Source organism: Anolis sagrei, chromosome 3 (genome assembly GCF_037176765.1).
Source record: "Anolis sagrei isolate rAnoSag1 chromosome 3, rAnoSag1.mat, whole genome shotgun sequence".
NCBI lineage: Eukaryota > Metazoa > Chordata > Lepidosauria > Squamata > Dactyloidae > Anolis > Anolis sagrei.
In genome coordinates, this window is record NC_090023.1 from 154,921,200 (window position 1) to 154,939,121 (window position 17,922).

At 39.0% G+C, this 17,922-nt stretch overlaps 1 protein-coding gene across 1 annotated transcript; it reads left to right on the forward strand.

Moving 5' to 3' along the window:
- Positions 1–709: 709 nt before the first annotated feature.
- Positions 710–11,477, forward strand: LOC132771264 (pulmonary surfactant-associated protein D-like). Its single transcript, XM_067466975.1, has 6 exons — positions 710–749; positions 2,260–2,471; positions 5,320–5,418; positions 6,467–6,583; positions 7,153–7,236; positions 9,381–11,477. The coding sequence occupies exons 2-6, from the start codon at positions 2,276–2,278 to the stop codon at positions 9,755–9,757; spliced, it is 873 nt and encodes a 290-aa protein (XP_067323076.1). The 5' UTR covers positions 710–749; positions 2,260–2,275; the 3' UTR covers positions 9,758–11,477.
- The last annotated feature ends 6,445 nt before the right edge of the window (positions 11,478–17,922 follow it).

Below are 17,922 nucleotides of genomic sequence, written 5' to 3' on the forward strand. Positions count from 1 at the left end.
CCAGTCAACACACAGTCTTCACAGAGTAAGGGTCCTCATTCAGTGGCATGATTAACACAATGATGGTGGTTTCCCATCTGTTGCAGGGTTCTTCTGCCTTCACAACCATTGTATTATGTTCCATTTTGTCAAAACACTATTTTGTAATGCTTTCTTTTTAAAAGTTCGTTCTGCTTTAATAAACAACATATTGGGTCTTCTCCAGTCTTGCTTCCTTTGCCCACTTCTTCAGCAAATCCTTGCTGAGTAATTTTAGGGGCTGTGGCCAAGAATTGGCCTCCACTGGAATTGACATTGGCAAGTAAAGAGTTGGCAACAATTTCCTTTTTATAAATAAAGGCTAGTCCTTACTAAAGAGAAACCGAATGTTAAGGGGAGTCTTTTTTTTTCAGTGCTTTCAATTCAATTCACTGCTGTCAATTTAATTCAATTGCAAGTGTTTTTAAAAAATCATTTTTATGTTCCTGTGATGCCAAAGAACCTTACATTTAACTCAATTAAACCAAAAGAAGGCATAGAAACACAGGTTGGACATGAAGATATGCCTCAATCACAACTGCAGACGGGGGTCCATGTTGTCTTTTAGCTTATATTATTTGGCCATGTTCAAGATTCATTGTTGAATTTCTGGTAAGTCATGTGATTTAGAAAAGCAAAGCCTAATTATGTAACACATAGCCTATATAAGGAGGACTAAACTCTTAGTATCTTATCCCTGGCTTCATAGAGCACCTGAAATTGTGCAGCAAGTGAGTGGGTTTTAAACTGATCTTTTAATGATGGGTGTCTGAGGCTGGATCTACATTGCCCTATATCCAGGATCTGATCTCAGATTATCTGCTTTGAATTGGATTGTATGAATCTACACTGCCAGATAATCTGGAATAAGCAAATAATATGGCATCAGATCCTGTGATATAGGGAAGTGTAGGTCCAGCCTAAGAAAAATTGCTACCAGTTCTGTGTAAAAACTGGTCATCTTGCATTGTGCTCAACACATTTCATTAATTGAAAATAGGCTAGATCTTCCTGGTTACCATTTTAGTCTTTGATTATTAAGTGCTTACTGTATCTGATGTTCACATTCTTCTTTGCTTTTTTTCTAATTTCTTCCAGCTTTAATGGCTAGTTGGTTTTTGTTCAACAGTGGTATAATTTCTTATTCTCTTGATTGCTTTAACACTCATTTAAATGAAGCTGGGAATGCATCGTTGTGGTGTCTTGTTGCTAAAATGAAGGTGGAATTTCTGTACCTTTTAGAAGGATGCAGAAAAAGAGGAAAACCTGGCAAGTCAAGTATGTTATACAAGTAGGGGAGACCTATATTGTGATGCTCTTTTCTATGGAATTGCGGGTACAGTCTTTTCCTTACAGGTGATACTATCATCTTCATATTTTCCCAACATAGCTCTGGATCAAGAGAATTTAGCATCAAGACATAATGGCAAACGAAACACTATTCTGAGCTAGAATGTGGATTTCTAGGCAACACTGGCAAATATTACTTTTTACATTTGCTTGAATTCTTCAGATGGTATGGTCACTAACAAGGAATACTGTGAATTATAGTTCAAAAAAGCAACTTTTCTAAGTATTTTTTTTCAAAGTAGAATTAAGAGATTTTATTTAAACCCTAGAAAGTCAATGCAAGTCAGTGAATAATTTTCATTTTATTACAGTGCAATACAAAAAGGCTTGGCCCGACTTACCGGGCTGAGCAGGGTTGTGGCGCAAGGATGTCCTCGCCGCCATCTTCCTGGGGGGAAGATTTAGGCTGCCTGAGGCCTTCTAGCAGGCACTGGGCCTGCTTCAGGATTGCCATCCCTCCCACCCTGCATGCTATTGTTCTGTGTTTTGTTAGCCTTTTTTGTTGTCAGCTTGTTATCCTGCCACAATTCTGCATTTGGCGTGTGGCATGGGCCCTGGATCTGGTTGGTTTATCGCCCCTTGGTGGAAAGGGGGATAAAACATGTGGGCCTTGGGGTGCCAAGTTTTCGTTGACCGGTGTTGGGACGGTGGCACCCAGGCTAGTGAGCAGCATCGGGCAGCATCATGCTGCCCAACCTTTGATCCAGGACCCATGCATGACTGCCAACCCTTGTTCCGGTTACCAGTAAATGAATTGTGGCTATTTTCTACTCCAACCATTCATGTATGTGCCTTCTTGGGGTAACTGGAGGGAGGTGTATTACCCATGCACACGCAAACACTTTGTATGCACTGATTCTTTCATTTCTCTTCTTTAAATTCTTTTCACAGACTGAACCATTAAACAATGCTGTTGCTTGTAACGCTTTGTGCTTTAGTCCCCTGCGTATTGCCAGAAACAACAGTGGTACCAAAGCAAGTTGTTCAAACCTGCGACCCAAAAGCCTGTTCGCTAGTTGTGTGTGGACCCGCTGAGAGAGGGTTACCAGGAAGAGATGGGAGAGATGGACTGCAAGGGCCAAAAGGAGAAAAGGGAGAACAAGGTGTGAAAAACATAACTTTGTAATGGTCTATACTAGGAAAGCATTTTCAGGTTCTTAAGTGTTGAATGTTTTTGAATTGATTAAAATTAATTGTATTAATTAACATTAATTCTTCAGTAAAGATTAATTAAATTCTTCATAAAATAAAAGTATTATAACAATGACCCCCACCCAAATTTGTGAGTTAAACAAAACTAATATCTTCTTTATGCTCACCAGTACAACTCCATGACCTGCCAGAAGTTGATTAAAGAATCATGCTGGAGTATCTAGGGCAGGGGTCCAAACTAAGGCCCGGGGGCCGGATACAGCCCTCCAAGGTCATTTACCCGGCCCTTGCTCAGGGTCAACCTAAGTCTGGAATGACTTGGAAGCACACAACAACAACAACAACAATCCTATCTCATCAGACAAAAGCAGGCCCACACTTCCCATTGAAATACTAATAAGTTAAAATTATTCTTCATTTTAATTATTGTATTTAAGTGTTTTTTGAACTACAAATAAGATATGTACAATGTGCATATGCATTCATTTTTTTTCAAATTACAAATCCAGCCCTCCAATAGTTTGAAGGACTGTGACCTGGCCCTCTCTTTAAAACGTTTGAGGACCCCTGATCTAGGGATACCTAAAAAAACACTTCTCTAAGAAATTCTGGATTTTCCAGTACATCAACTTCCTGTAGAACTTGACCATAGAATCATATTGGAGGATCTAATGATTTCTAGAGGAATGTTCTTTTGTTCTTTCATAGTTTTTCATTTTAGTATGGGCCTTTGACTGCTAATTCTAGAGACTATGGAGGGCTGACTATAGTGTGTCTTCTCCAAGCTCCTTTCCCTGGCTTATGTACTCTATTGTGGATTCCCCCTCAGTACTCCACCTCAGTACTCCACCTTCTTCCTCTTCTCTGGTCAAGAATGCATCCATAGAAAGTGCATGAGAACATTGCCCCTCTCAAATAAAAAAAATCCCCTTCCTCATGAAATGTTCATTGGGCCCTGAAGTGTTTAGCCCAGGGGTCCTCAAACTAAGGCCCAGGGGCTGGATGCGGCCTCCACGGTCATTTATCCGGCCCTCGCTCTGGGTCAACCTAAGTATGAAACTACTTGTAAGCACACAACAACAACAATTCTATCCCATCAGCCAAAAGCAGGCCCACAGTTTCCATTGAAATACTAATAAGTTTATATTTGTTAAAATTGTTCTTCATTTTAATTATAGTTTTGTTTTTAAATGCTTTTTGCACTACAAATAAGATATTTGCAGTGTGCATAGGAATTCATTCATGTTTTTTGCTAATTATAATCCGGCCCACCAACAGTTTGAGGGACTGTGACCCGGTCCTGTGTTTAAAAAGTTTGTGGACCCCTGGTTTAGCCTAACAAAACTTAGGCTGTGCACTTCAAAATAGAATTTAGGCATTCAAAGAAATAGTGGGCAAAATTATTCAGGGAATGTGAACGCAGAAAAAATAGAGGTCTAACTCATTTTCAATGTTTAATTCTTTCTAATCCTAAAATTTTGGGGAAGAAAGAAAAGAGGAAAAGGTTGTGAGGGAAAGAATGGAAAGAGAAGGAAGAGAGGAAAACAAAAGACAAGATGACAAGAGAAAAGAACAAAGAAAGAACCAAATAAATAGAAAAAGAAGGGAAATTAAAGGAGAGGGGAAAGAGGAAGGAAGGAAAAAGAAGGGAAGAGAAAACAAAGGGAGAAGGAAACAAGAAAACAAAGAAGGGAGGGGGGAGCAAAAAGAAAAGGGGAGAGGTATGAAGGGAAAGAAGCAAAGAAAGATAAATGAAAGATAAATGAAAGAAAGAAGTTGAGAAAGTGTATGAGGGAAAGCAATTGAAAAAGAAAGGAAAGAAAGAAAGGAGGGAGGGAGAAGGCACATTAAAGAAAAAGAAAGAATCTGCATCCTGACATCATTTGACTGTCAGAATACTGGAATACAGAAGCTGAAGGGAGCCATCACCTTAAAGTAGGTGTCAGGAACATTATGGGATTAGTAGATATTAATAGCTGAGGGTGGGATAATCACAACGACCAGCACAGATCATGATTCAATTGGAGCCATCAGTAGCTGCCAACCAGTTAGCCTGCCTTGTTTATTTATTTATTTATTTATTTAACTTGTATACCGCTACTCCCAATTTGGCTCAGAGCGGTTTACAGAAGCAGATTAAAACAATACAATTAGCTTTAAAAATAACAATAACAAAACAATAGGCGGCGAGAATAGGCATAGTGCGGGTTGTTCACCCGTCGAAAGCTTGCTGGAAAAGAAAAGTTTTACAGGCTTTCCGAAAAGCAAGTAGGTCTCGGATGGTTCGAGTTTCAACCGGCAAGGCATTCCATAAATAAGGGGCGATAATTTTGTGTGATAAAATCCTATAATTGAAATAGCCAGAATTATTTTAGTCAAATTGACATATGCAGACAAAGGAAAAAAGGAGCATGTAAATCAGGCATGGGCAAACTTCAGCCCTTCGGTGTTTTGGACTTCAACTTCCACAATTCCTAACAGCTGGTAAGCCCACTGGGATTTCTGAGAGTTGAAGTCCAAAACACCTGGAAGTTTGTCCATGCCTGCTGTAGATGTTCATTGATTTAACAATAATGGTGACCATGAGAGATACCATTCATCATTATACTTGGGCTTTAATGTTTATATTCTTAAACCGAAGGTGGGGGATAAGGTTCAACTTTCTTGCAATGGGTTACAAAGTTTAATGGGCTTTGTATTTCTCTTTGCTGAGTTTTTTCTGTAATTTATCAGTCTTGTATTTATCTTTAAAAACACCCATAGTTTACTAATCCAAATATTTTTTTTATCAAACACCAGGACTGCAAGGACCAAAAGGGATACTTGGTCCTCCAGGAAAAATGGGCCCAGCTGGACCAGCAGGAATGACAGGAGCAAAAGGAGATGTTGGAAACATGGGTAAGAAGTGTCTTCAGCTAAATGAATTTGCCACCACCCTTGATTTTATCACTGCTCCTCTTGTAACTGCTTCAAATTGAACAAAAGATCTTCAAATGCTGAACCTGATAATCCAGAAGTTCAGATCTATGGAATTATGAGATTTGAAGTCTAGGGAGAACTTGTAACAAACCAAACTACTAACCATAGAAAGAAACCCATGGGATGCTTCTATGGCAGTTAAAAAGGAATCGTGGTGCTATAACTATGTAGCATGAAAGGGTCCTTAATCTGATATAAATCAACCTGATACTTTGGACTGGCCTTGGATTCCACTGAGGTGTTTACAAGATTCACTTCCAAATCATGGCAACAGTGGGAGTTGAGTCTCAACTCTCCAGTTGGGCCAAACCTAGTTAGGCCTTGCTGGATGGTTACCTTTATGTTTGTTACTGCTTGTCACCACAGTAATGGCCACAGAACTTTGGAAAGCTCACAAGGGGGCTTTGTTTATTTCAGCAAAGGCACCCGCAGAACTTAGCAAAGGAGAGGAGGAAGGCAACCCCCTCCTCCTTTCTCCAGGTCACAGGGGTGACAGCCACAAGCTCTCCCAAGCTCTGTGGCTATTGTTGCAGTGGGAGGAAAAAAACAATAGAAAATGTGTCATCCCCTTTTCCTGCACTAAAGAGCACAGGAAAGATGGGATGGCAGCACTGCCCAATATCAATCACTGGACTGGTTCAAATTAAGCCCATTTGTTCACATCATCCCCACAATGTGTGGTTGTTCTAGAGTTCCCTGATTTCTGCTATTGCAGGATTACATTCAGTTAACCGGTTTTACCTTGTGTTAGGAGCCAGATATCTCTGAACATTGTGTGGACATCCAGACGTGACATCTGACCCAATTTGAATTTTGTGGCCCAGGGAGACATGCCCAGAAAGTGACTGTCATTTTGAAACTGACCACATAGGATTATGCAATAATTTTGATTTCCCATGAGTCTTTTTCTGATTTATTCATTCCAATAAATACCAACTTCTATCTAATTTTTAAAACTCTTACACAGGGTTACAAGGAGCAACAGGACCACAAGGACCAGAGGGGAGGACAGGCCCTCCTGGATCAAAAGGAGATAAAGGCTCCACAGGAGAAAGGGGGACAAAGGGTGACAGTGGTCTCTCGGGTAAGATTAAGTGGGGTATCTTTAACATCTAAGGAAAATATCTGGGGGGAGGTTAAATATTGGTCCTTTGAAACTCGGGTGCTTTACAGAATTTGAATAAAAGAGTTTGACTTACAAGTTGTAACTTATATTCTCTGCAAGGCCTAACTATTTTTTTAAAAACTGTTCCACTCCATTGATAATACACTTATGTACACCCTCATCAGTAAAATTATAGATCCCAGTGTAGACATCACTTGAATATCTGGAATCATGGATACTGTGTATCTCCAAGGTACAAAAGTTTTATTTGAAAGATAGCAAACATATAGATGTTCAAGCATGATGAGCCCTACCAAACAGGCAGAAAATTGTTTAATTTGCTGATACATTTTGATTGTAAAGATGGGTTGGAATATACACCTATATTACAATATGTATTGTGAGTTGTTTAAACAACAATATGTATTGTGAGTTGCCATTTAAACAAACAAATATATGTTGAGGCAGCACTGTGAAAAATATATTTACCACCTCAGGATGCTACAGTACTATTTCTTCCAGATGTTGATTACTCTATCCTTCCTCAGAGGTCAATCTATTGAAAAACCAAGTCATTGCCCTTGAGGGACAGCTAAATTCCCTGCAAGCCAGTTTCTCCAAGTATCAAAAAGGTAAAGTATTAAACATAATAGTGGAATGGAAATGAGTTTGTTAGTAGAATAGGGTTACTGCATTAATGTAATTATCAATACGGTTGGAAAAACCTAATTACTTCACATTTCTTTAGAAGGGGAAAATAACTCTATGAGTCTATTGGCTCATCTGCACTAGCCACTCACCATCTCATCACACAAGATGATTTTAGCATGCCAGGATGCTGTCAGGACGCTTCTTCCTTGGGCTCCATGCTGCCATTCTCACAATGTATGGCAACTTCTGGCAGGGCTCCATGGAGGAAGCTCCCTGACAGGATAGCAGGATGTTTCCCTTGAACTATGGGGTCAGTGCAGGAGGGGGGAGGGGGAGCCACATGACAATGGCTTCCCATGTGGGATGGGGAACTGTCAGATGTGGGTGAGGTGAGGTGTCGCCCACTGGAATTGCCCCTCCTCCCACCAATTTACCATGGAGGGTGGCAAATTGTCCATGCAATGAGGTCCTTATTCTGAGACTGGTCTGGAGCAGCAATACTACAGCCTGACTCCAGAGGTGGGCACACTGCTTATCTCTGTTCCATATCATCCAGTGAGATGAAACCAATTTGGCTCTGCTGGATATTCACCCTTAACTGGCTAGTTGTCCCTGTCAGCAATGAAGATAACCAGAGAGCTCCAGAAAATGCCTGGCTTTTACCTGACATCTTTGCTGACATCAAGAAAAGCACCCACCCTTTCTCCTTGGCCATGCAGGTGCCTTGCTGGTATCAGTAAAGGTGCCTGCCAATGGTCATGAGCTCTCCAAAACTCTCCAGCCAGCTGCCACTGCGACAGATATGACACAGACCCAATTTGTGGAGTGAAGGAGAAGGGGCATGATGCTGCTGAGCCATGGAGACTGGTTCACATTACAGTCTAGCTATTGGCACTAACGCAAGAGTACTGTCAGGCACTTTGCTCAAACTCTGGTGCAGTCCTCAAATTTTCATGGTGGGGTAAAAATGGAAGTCCCTGGCCATTCTCTAGATGTCCTGAAGCAGACCATAGGGCTCCTTAATCATACTCTCATTCCAGGGCCTGTCTAGCCTGCCCAAAACCAAAAGTTCAACCAGAGGTTACTCCTGGACATCCAAACGATGTCCAAGAAAATCATATTTCCCAACTACTTTACCATCTTCTCTTTCTCTAACTCTTATAACCTCATATATCCCCTCCTGGATTTATATATATATATACTTTTCTTTATATTATTGATACCAAACAGGAAGCACCTTGTTAAAAGCTACAAAATTCAGTTTCCCAGAACAGATTGGCAACTTCTTGGTAGCTCACAGAAAATGTGAGACCTGTGAGCTAAATGTGGTGCTCTCTTGGCAACCCCAGGGTCTCCCAATGCTTAAAAAGAATATACAGCGCAACAGAAAATATTTTTTTGGTATATTAGTTTGGGACACTGATTCAGAAAATGGTATTGGATAGACTGCATCAGCTGGGTGATGTAAATGACATACAGTCTGTATCTCAAAAACTAGAGCTGATAGGGGACAACTGGTGCCATGTTTGGAACCAGCAGGCCAAATGTGTGTTGCCCAATGGTAACGGTGATTCTCAAACAATGTTTTGTTATCATCCCCACCTCCAAAAAATGCCGTGACCACATCAGGAACTAGCCACATCCATGCTATTTGTAGCCACAGCTATGAAGTGGTTTGCAAACCTCTGAACTCAGTTTTGCATCTCTTCCTTCTCCATGGTGGATATATTTCAGAATCAATATATTGCTACAGAGCATTTTTCAAAGAGACACTGATATCTTTATTCCATTTTTATCTATTGCAAACTAACAGTCATATCAGTCTTCTCAAGCTGACCACTTACTCAAGTTCTGTTTTTCGAATTGCTTTTATTTTTTGCTGTTACTATATTTTCTAAAATTAAAATGCATATAGGCAAGCTACAGATGACTAAAAATGAAATTAATTGACAAAGGTTATCTAAATGGAATTTTACAATAAAATGGAATTAATGAGCTCGAAGATGTTCGAGCATAACAAAAAGCCAGAATTCTATGAAGTACAACCAGGTTTACTATCACGTAAACACCTAAACAAAGACTGATCATCCCTCCTGACATAGAAACTCCCACTTTTTTGTTTCAGTTGCAGCATATCCAGTTGGCCAAATTGTTGGCAATAAAGTCTTTGCATCCAGTGGCTATGAAGGCAACTTTGATGATCTGAAGCAGAGGTGTCAGGAAGCAGGCGGCCAGCTGGCTTCCCCAAGGAATGCTGCTGAAAATACAGCAGTCCAACAAATTGCTAATCTATATAAAATGCCAGCATTTCTTGGGATAACCGACATTCAAACAGAGGGGACATTTAAATACTTGAACAGTGAGACCATTGTTTATTCCAACTGGTATCCACGAGAACCCAGTAATGGTTATAATAGAGAGGATTGTGCTGAAATCCATTTGGATGGCAAATGGAATGACAGATATTGTATGGATAAGAACCTAATCATCTGTGAATTTTAGGCCATTGATCTTAATATGTCCAATCTATTTACAATTGACCCATACATGTTAATTTTATTAGTAGGAATCAAAATAAAATAATTACCATATCATTTATCTTCACACAATTTCAGTGAGGTAGGATGTTGGCATGTGTACATGTTTGATGTAGACATTGAGGACTAACAACAGTAGCAGTACTCATCTATGCACAAATCTGGAAAAATGAAATGGATAAGCTAACCAAAATGGAAAATTGAGTAATTAAAACATTTGAGCTTTCAGAAATGGATAAGCTAACCATGTTGATGAGAAGAAAAACAATGAAAGGCTTTATATAAGACTGGGAACTTTAAATCAATTTTTAGTATGAGAACAGAGAAAAAATGCTTGCAAACACATTTTTTAAAAAAACAATTAAAATTAAACAATTAAAAAGTTACTATAACAATCTGGAATGTTAAGTATCACCAGACTACTGCAATGTGCTCTACATGGGGCTGCCATTGAAGACTGTTTGGAAGCTTCAAGTAGTCGAATGGGCAGCAGCCAGATTGCTCCCTGGAGTGAAGTACAGGGAGTGCACAACACCCCTGCTACGGCCGCTCCACTGGCTGCCAGTCTGCTACCAAGGACAATTCAAAGTGCTGGCTTTAGTCTATAAAGTCCTAAACAGTTCTGGCCCAGCTTACCTGTTCGAACATATTTCCCTCTATGAACAACCTCAGAAGTCAAGATTTTCTGAAAAGAACCTGCTCTCAGTCCCACCTCCTTCACAGGTGCAGCTGGTGGGGATGAAAGATAGGGCCTTCTCAGTGGTGGCCCCTCAGCTATGGAACTCCCTCCCTAGTGAAATCAGATCAACCCTCCCTCCTGACCTTTCGAAAGAAACTAAAAACTTGGCTATTGACCAAGCTTTTGTAGAACATTTAGTGCATTAGCCAGCTATGAAGTAACTGTAACACAATTTGAATGGCTCCTGGATTATGACCAAAATTTGTGTGGTTTTAATAGTTGATTTTAATGAATAGAAATGCTTTGATTTTTAATTTAATTATTTTAATGTATATGTTTACTGTATTTATATGCTTATGTTTGTATGGCATTGAATTTTGACAATTTGGAAGCCGCTCTGAATCCCCTTTGGAGGTGACCAAGAGCAGCATAAAATCATAGTCAATAAATAAATAAAGTAACAGTGGAAATTTAACTCAATCATACCTGAACCCTCCTAGACAGTGTGAAGTTGCCTTTAAAAATTGTTAGTGTGCAAGTTAGTTAAATGAATGTGAACATTCAATGGTATGCTTGCATAAATTTCATGAAATGTCTATATATTTCATAAAGTATGTTTCTGTATGATATATCTGTTATGTTTTCAAAATAAATATATATACACAATCCAAAATCATTATAACACATTCCCATTTTTTTACTCTTGAGAAATTGCAAGGCATAGTTACCATGAGCTCCTGTAGAAAGCTTCATCTTCTACAGCTTGGCCAGGGAGAAAAGGCCCCACAGCTTGGCCGGGGAGAAAGGTCCCGTAACTTGGCTGGGGATATACAGCCTTACAGCTTCTTTGCTGAGGAAACCCAGTCTCACAGCACTTCAGCCAGCCATCGCTGAAACCTGAACTCATTTTCCCTTGGAAGTCTACAAAGCTCTGCTTGGTAAGGGTCACTCGCGGAAGCCAGAAAGAGTTGGTACCGGGTGCAGGGGCTCCACGCCAACAGAGGCAAAGACAGACTGCCCAGATTAGAAGATAAGGATTTCCCTATTAGCTAAAATACAGTTTATGAAGATAGTGCCTGTTCCCTGTGGACAAGATTGAGAGAGAGCCAATAGACTGTTAAGAAAGCCTTAAAGTACCTGTTTGCTTTCATTAATAAAGAACTTTGTTGAACCTTTAAGCAATCTAAAACTCTGTTTTAAGGAAATCCAAGGGCCTTTAATCTGAGGCAGCCTCGGTGTCCCGTTAGGCACATGGAATTGATGTCCTGTCTACAGTCTTATGCACAGGCCCAGTGAGCGACAGCACAGCAGCTCATCCCATTATCAGCAGTAAAAATACAGCAATAACAAAGCAAATTACTAAGAAGTTGCCACACTTTTATGACACCTAGATTCTCCTGCTTGAATCATTTTTTTTATTTTATTATTTATTTGTTTATTATTTATTCAATTTATACCCCAGCTTTCTCCTGGGATGGGATCCAAGGTGCCTAGTGGTAAAGGTGGACCTGTTTTGGCATCTCAAACTTTATGCTTGAGTGTTGAGGGAAATATAGCTCTTTTTCCTCTACTTCACAGCATATGCTTATTTTACTAACTGGAATAATGACAGAGAGTGCCACCTATTTTCTAGAACTCCATTTGACACAAGCAGCATTGGCCAAAGATAAGCTCTCTCCGGGTCCTTTCCTATACGTTGCTTCATAAATGAATGAATGATAATCTCAATTCAGTGAATCAATGTATCCCAAAGCTATGAGATGAATAAATTTCTAATCTCATAGCTTTGGGAGATTTAGGATGGTGATGGTGATTTTGTATGCAATAATAGCTGCATGGCTTGCCCAGGTCAGGTTTTACAATGTATTGTCATGTAATATAGCTGAGTCATGCACTGCTAATAGGCTTCTATTGGAAATGCTGAGTCATGCATTAACTGTATATAGGACATCATTTGAGGAATGTGTTCTGGCCTGGTCCAAATGAGTAGTAATGATGCAATCCTGGATTTGAGTTAAGTCAATGAGTTGAGAACCAATCAGAGATTGCTATGTGTAAATGTACAGAATTGTACATAAGGAAGTCATGTACAGTGTATTCTCTCTTCTTGTGCTGTGATGCTGTTTGCCGAAGGCTCTGTGTAATTTATTAAAGGGACCTGTCTGCTAAGACAAGATATAACCGTGTGCTGTGGTAAGTGAGGATCTAGCGATTCCTCAAGAGGTATTCTTTCTAGATATCTCTAGATCTCCAGTGTGATTCTATGAACAACTCTCAGCAGAAATTGCCCCTAGTGTGACTCTGCAGAGCCTAGAGCTTCCTAGAGAAAGCATTTTATTCAAATCCATGAATAATCAAATGGAGGGCTGACTATACTAGGCTTCCAAAATGGAAAAGATTTGCAAAGATTCATACTGGCAAAGGCTGCAACTTCAATCAGGCCATGTCTCTTTTTCTGCAGTATAAAATTGCTTGTCTTCCCTTCCTTCAGACAATTCCAAAAAATAATGTGTACTCTCAAAAGCGACTTAAACCTTATGGTTTCATATTTCTACTGGATTTTCATCATTTTTGTATCATCTTAAACTACCACAGGGTAAACTCTTATCGTACTGTTTGTATAATGGGCTCTTCGTATCCACTGGAGTTTGGTTCCAGAATAATCCTTGGATACCAAAATCAATTGATGCTTTAAGTGCCATTGTATATAATGGCATAGTAAAATTTTGTCTGTTATACAAAATGACAAAATTAACATTTGCTTTTTGGATTTTTTGGATTTTCTTTTGGATACATTTAAACCATGGGTAGTTGAACCCATGAATACTGTGGATATGGAAGACCAACTGTATTGGAATATAGTGTGCAATTCTGCATTTTGCAAAGTTTTATCAGATATATTGTGAAAAAGAATATCAGGTGGTGGGAATTTTTCCCTTATGAAAGTTGCAGTTTCTGTAAAAAAAAAAGTATAAATGTTTACTGCCAGTTTTCCAAACTCTTGGGCAGTTCTCAAAAAGCGTGTCATTTCCCTTGTGTTGGAATCATCAACAAAAAATTACCACAAAGTTGTATGAAGTTCTGACATTTAGCTTTTCCTCCTTCATGATTCCTTGAGAGTTGGGGAACTTCAAATTTGAATCACACTGGAAAATTGGCACATTTTCATTCTATCCCCAGAATGAAACCATACAGAATTGAGAAGTCAGATGAAGCTCTTAGTCCAAGAGGTAATCAGAATAGTTCTAGTGTGTGTGTGTGAGAGAGAGTAAGTGTGAGTACATTCAAGGCACTTATCAACTTACAACAACCTCACAAATTTTATATGGTTTGTTAGGCAAGGAATAATCAGAAGTAGTTTTGCCAGTTTTTGCCAGGTTGTTCTTCTAAAATGTATCCTACAACTCCTAATATTTGTTGGTGGTCTCCAATCCAAAATTAACAATGACTGGCCTAGAATGTGGTACCTTTTGGGTATTTACTATCCACATTCTGCTGTGTTCTATGATGCCAGTAAAGAAGAACATACAGTAGAAAAACTGTGCAGGAAGATTCTGAGATGTATAGTTCAAAATACGTTTTCTAAAGTTCACCAGAATAACACTTATCTATCTTTGAGATAACATTTTGTTGCACCCCAGAGTAGGAACAAGACCCTCTAATCATTAATTACACCACAGCGTGGATAATTTTATTTATTATTATTAGACTGACTCTAAATGGCTGATGCTGCCCGTTGGGGCTTTCTGATGCTGAGAACTACATTCTGGGAAATGTAGTTTAGGGCAGGGCCTTTTGCATTCTCTGCCACAGGGGGTCTTGCCTTCCCAAACTACATTTCTAAGAAGGCTATGTTCTCAGTTTCCTACCCAAGTTTGCTAGTCCCTCCCCCTTTGTGTCAAAGAAAAATGATTGGTTTTTGAAACACTTTATGTTTTCTTGGCTTTATCAAAGTTGCTTAATGTTTATACCGAAAATTAAACTGACCTTGGGAGATATCCTAATGTTACAGAATTTTAACAAAAATGATTGGTGAGTGTTTCAATTTCTGAATTCCCTCCTCCACACCTTCCCTGCATGTTTCTAATATCAATTTGTTTGCACACATTTAACAAATTTGATCCGAAAGCAAATTAAAAATGAACATTTGCACACACCTAGTATCTATATATCATCTATATATCATCTTATATCTTTGGTCCACTTTTTTCAATTTTATTGATAGAAACCTATTTTGCATAAACTAACAGTAATACAGATGATTTATTTCTAATCAAAGAACTCTATTCTTGCAGCAGCTAGAATAAGAGTTGGTATTTCTGGCTGATCTTTTCCCCACAGATTAAGGAGTAACATCATTGTTGCTTAATTTATATTCTGAATAATATAATTCGAACATTGTCTGGAGCAGAATGTTTTCCATCCTTAGTTGTGTCAAAGAAAGTGTCTATTATAAGTGTCTATCTTGATGATATCAGTGACTTCAAGAGTTGAACATCAAAAGAGAAATGGTGGTACTGATGGGAAACATTGCTTGCTATTCCATTGTAAACTGCAAAGTATTTTAGACCAATTCAGCTCTTCAGAGTTATTGTGAGAACAACTCCAGATATTTGTGGGAATGTCAGGATTGAAAAGTGTTAATAAAGCTGAGTGATGACTTTCTGGGTTATTGGATTAACCATTCTCTTTCCATTCCCTTTATATTGAGAGTTAGGGCCCTTCCATACAACCCTATATCACAGAATATCAAGGCAAAAAATCCCACAATATCTGCTTTGAACTGTGTTATCTGAGGCCGGATCAGGGCAGTACTTTATTTTCAGAAGCATCCGTGTTAAAATAATGCAGATGTTTTTGGGGACCTGTCCATACCCACTGCACTTTCTGGGGTGGGTTGTTCAGACATTCTCTTGGGACTAGGCCAAGAGAACATCTGGAGGCCCTACCCACCTCCCCCCAAGCCCCCAAACCCCTTAGAAAAGTTTAAAAAAAACCTTATCAGGCCTGCAGTATTCCCTCAGAGCAGCTGTCCTGCTGCGTACAAATGATGCACTAGGAGAGGGGAGAGCAGGGAATACTGCGGGCCTGATAAGATTTTTTTTTTTTACTTTTCTAAAGGGTCTGGGGGCTTGGGGGAGGCGTGGGCATTCCCATAGTTTACCGAGCTTATTTAGCCCTGAAAACTGTGGGAATGGTATCTGTAGTCCAGACACCGGAAATAGTGCATTTATCCCGCACCTTCCAAGAAGACGCAGAATAAATCCATGATCAAATTAATTTGCTACAAACCAGGTTTGTAGTAAATTAATTCGGGACTGTCCAGAACGTTGTCTGGACAGCCCCTCCTTTAATGTGGGAGTTTCTGCAATAAAGGCTCTGTCTGGACTTGGATAGTTTGAGATTTTCTGCCTTGATATTCTGGGATATAGGGCTGTGTGGGCCCTTAGATAAATGATTAGATAGGCATAATATTTTAGCAAACTAGCTATCTGCTACAAAACAAACAGCCCTTGCCTCATTCTTTGTTTATAGGTGGAGCAGAAATGGAAACAAAGTTGTATGTTTATGCAAATATATAGTATAAGCTACAGACCTAGTCATAAAAAAGGTATAATAAACCAAATGTGATGCACAAGGTCAGCTTCAATTTGAGAAAATAACACATTATTTTATTATTATTATTTTTAAATAGTTTTTATTGATTTCCGTTATAAAGAGACAACATTGGACCATACATACAATAAATACATTCCCCACAGACTTACAGATTTTGCAGACAGCATTACTAATTTCCCTACTGTTTTATATGATTACTACATTAGTTGATTAGGTACTTTCTCTCATATCTCTAAAGTTCCTGCATACTCTAGTCTTTCTGTTTATAGTTACCTTTATTACGTTGTGTCCCAGTCTGCCTTAATTTCCCCCCTCCCTCCCTCCCTCTATGCCACACATCCTGGCATGTCTATTCATACACGCACATTTACCTACATAGTTTACATAAATACAAAAAATATCTAAACACCTACATACATTAAAAACATTTACATTCCTCATGACTTCCAGGATCTTCAAACGAACATTTGCTTAGTTTCTTGTTCTGCTTGTTATTATTTTAGTAGTCTGTTAATTTATACTCACTTTTGGGATTATTCTTTCCTTTGTATTTTACCAATACTTTATATTATTTTTCTTTAGGAAGGTTATGAATTTTTCCCAGTCGGTGTTGTCCTTTGTCAGTTCATTTTTTCTTAGTTTCTGTGTTAATAGGTCCATGTTCATAATATCCATGGCCTTACCAATCCACTGATTAAAGCATGCTGTTTCCTTATTTTTCCATAACCGGGCCACGCTTATCCTTGCTGCAGTGGTGAGATAGAAGAGGATTTTTTCGTTGTTTTTGTTCAGGTTCATATTATTCATTACCAGCAGGAAATGTTCTGGTCTAAATTCTAAATCAATTTGTAATATCTCTTTAATTTTTTGGTGTACCTCATTCCAAATTTTTTTGACGGTCTTACACTCCCACCACATATGTCTAAATGTTCCTATTTTCTTTCTACACCTCCAGCATTTCTTATCACTCTGCCCCTTACTATGTTTTGCAATTTTTTCCAGGGTTTGGTACCACAAGTAGAACATTTTTACCCAGTTTTCTTTAATCTCAGTGGCATATGTGTATTTTAATTTTCTTCTCCATACCTCCTCCCACTCCGACATGGTGATTGTGCGTCCAATCATTTTGGCCCATTTAACCATAACCTCCTTTACTTGCTCCTCTTCCGTCGCCCATGCTATAAGTTGTTGGTATAGTCCTTTAATCGTTTTTACTCTGTTCTTAGTATTTTATCCCATGTTTTTTCCTTTGTTTCAAATCCTGTTCTTTTATCTTCTTTGAAGTTTTCGTTAACCTGCCAATAACACATTATTTAATAAGCTCCAAAATATAGCGATATTGGCCTTTCCACATAGCCATATAACCCAGAATATCAAGACAGATAATCCACAATATCTACTTTGAACTGGGTCATCTGTGTCCACGCTGCCATATAACCCTGTTCAAAGCAGATAATGTGGGATTTTATACAGCTGTGTGGAAGGGACATATGTAACACATTTTTTTCTGGGTTATAAATGTCATTTCCTAATTGGTTCTATTATACAAACATGGAAAAAGTTTATTAAACTGCAAAAACTTTGTTTTTGCCGGGCATCCTGCAGCACATCTATATAAGTAAAAATGTAACACTCCAGCAGGAAGGTAACGGTGCTCCATGCAGTCATGCTGGCCACTTGTCCTTGGAGGTGTCTATGGACAATGCCGGCTCTTTGGCTTAGAAATGGAGATGAGCATCCGAGAGTCGGACACAACTGGACTTAATGTCAGGGGGAAACCTTTACCTTTTAAATGTTCGTTTGTGGGATTAACATAACTCAAAAACCACTGG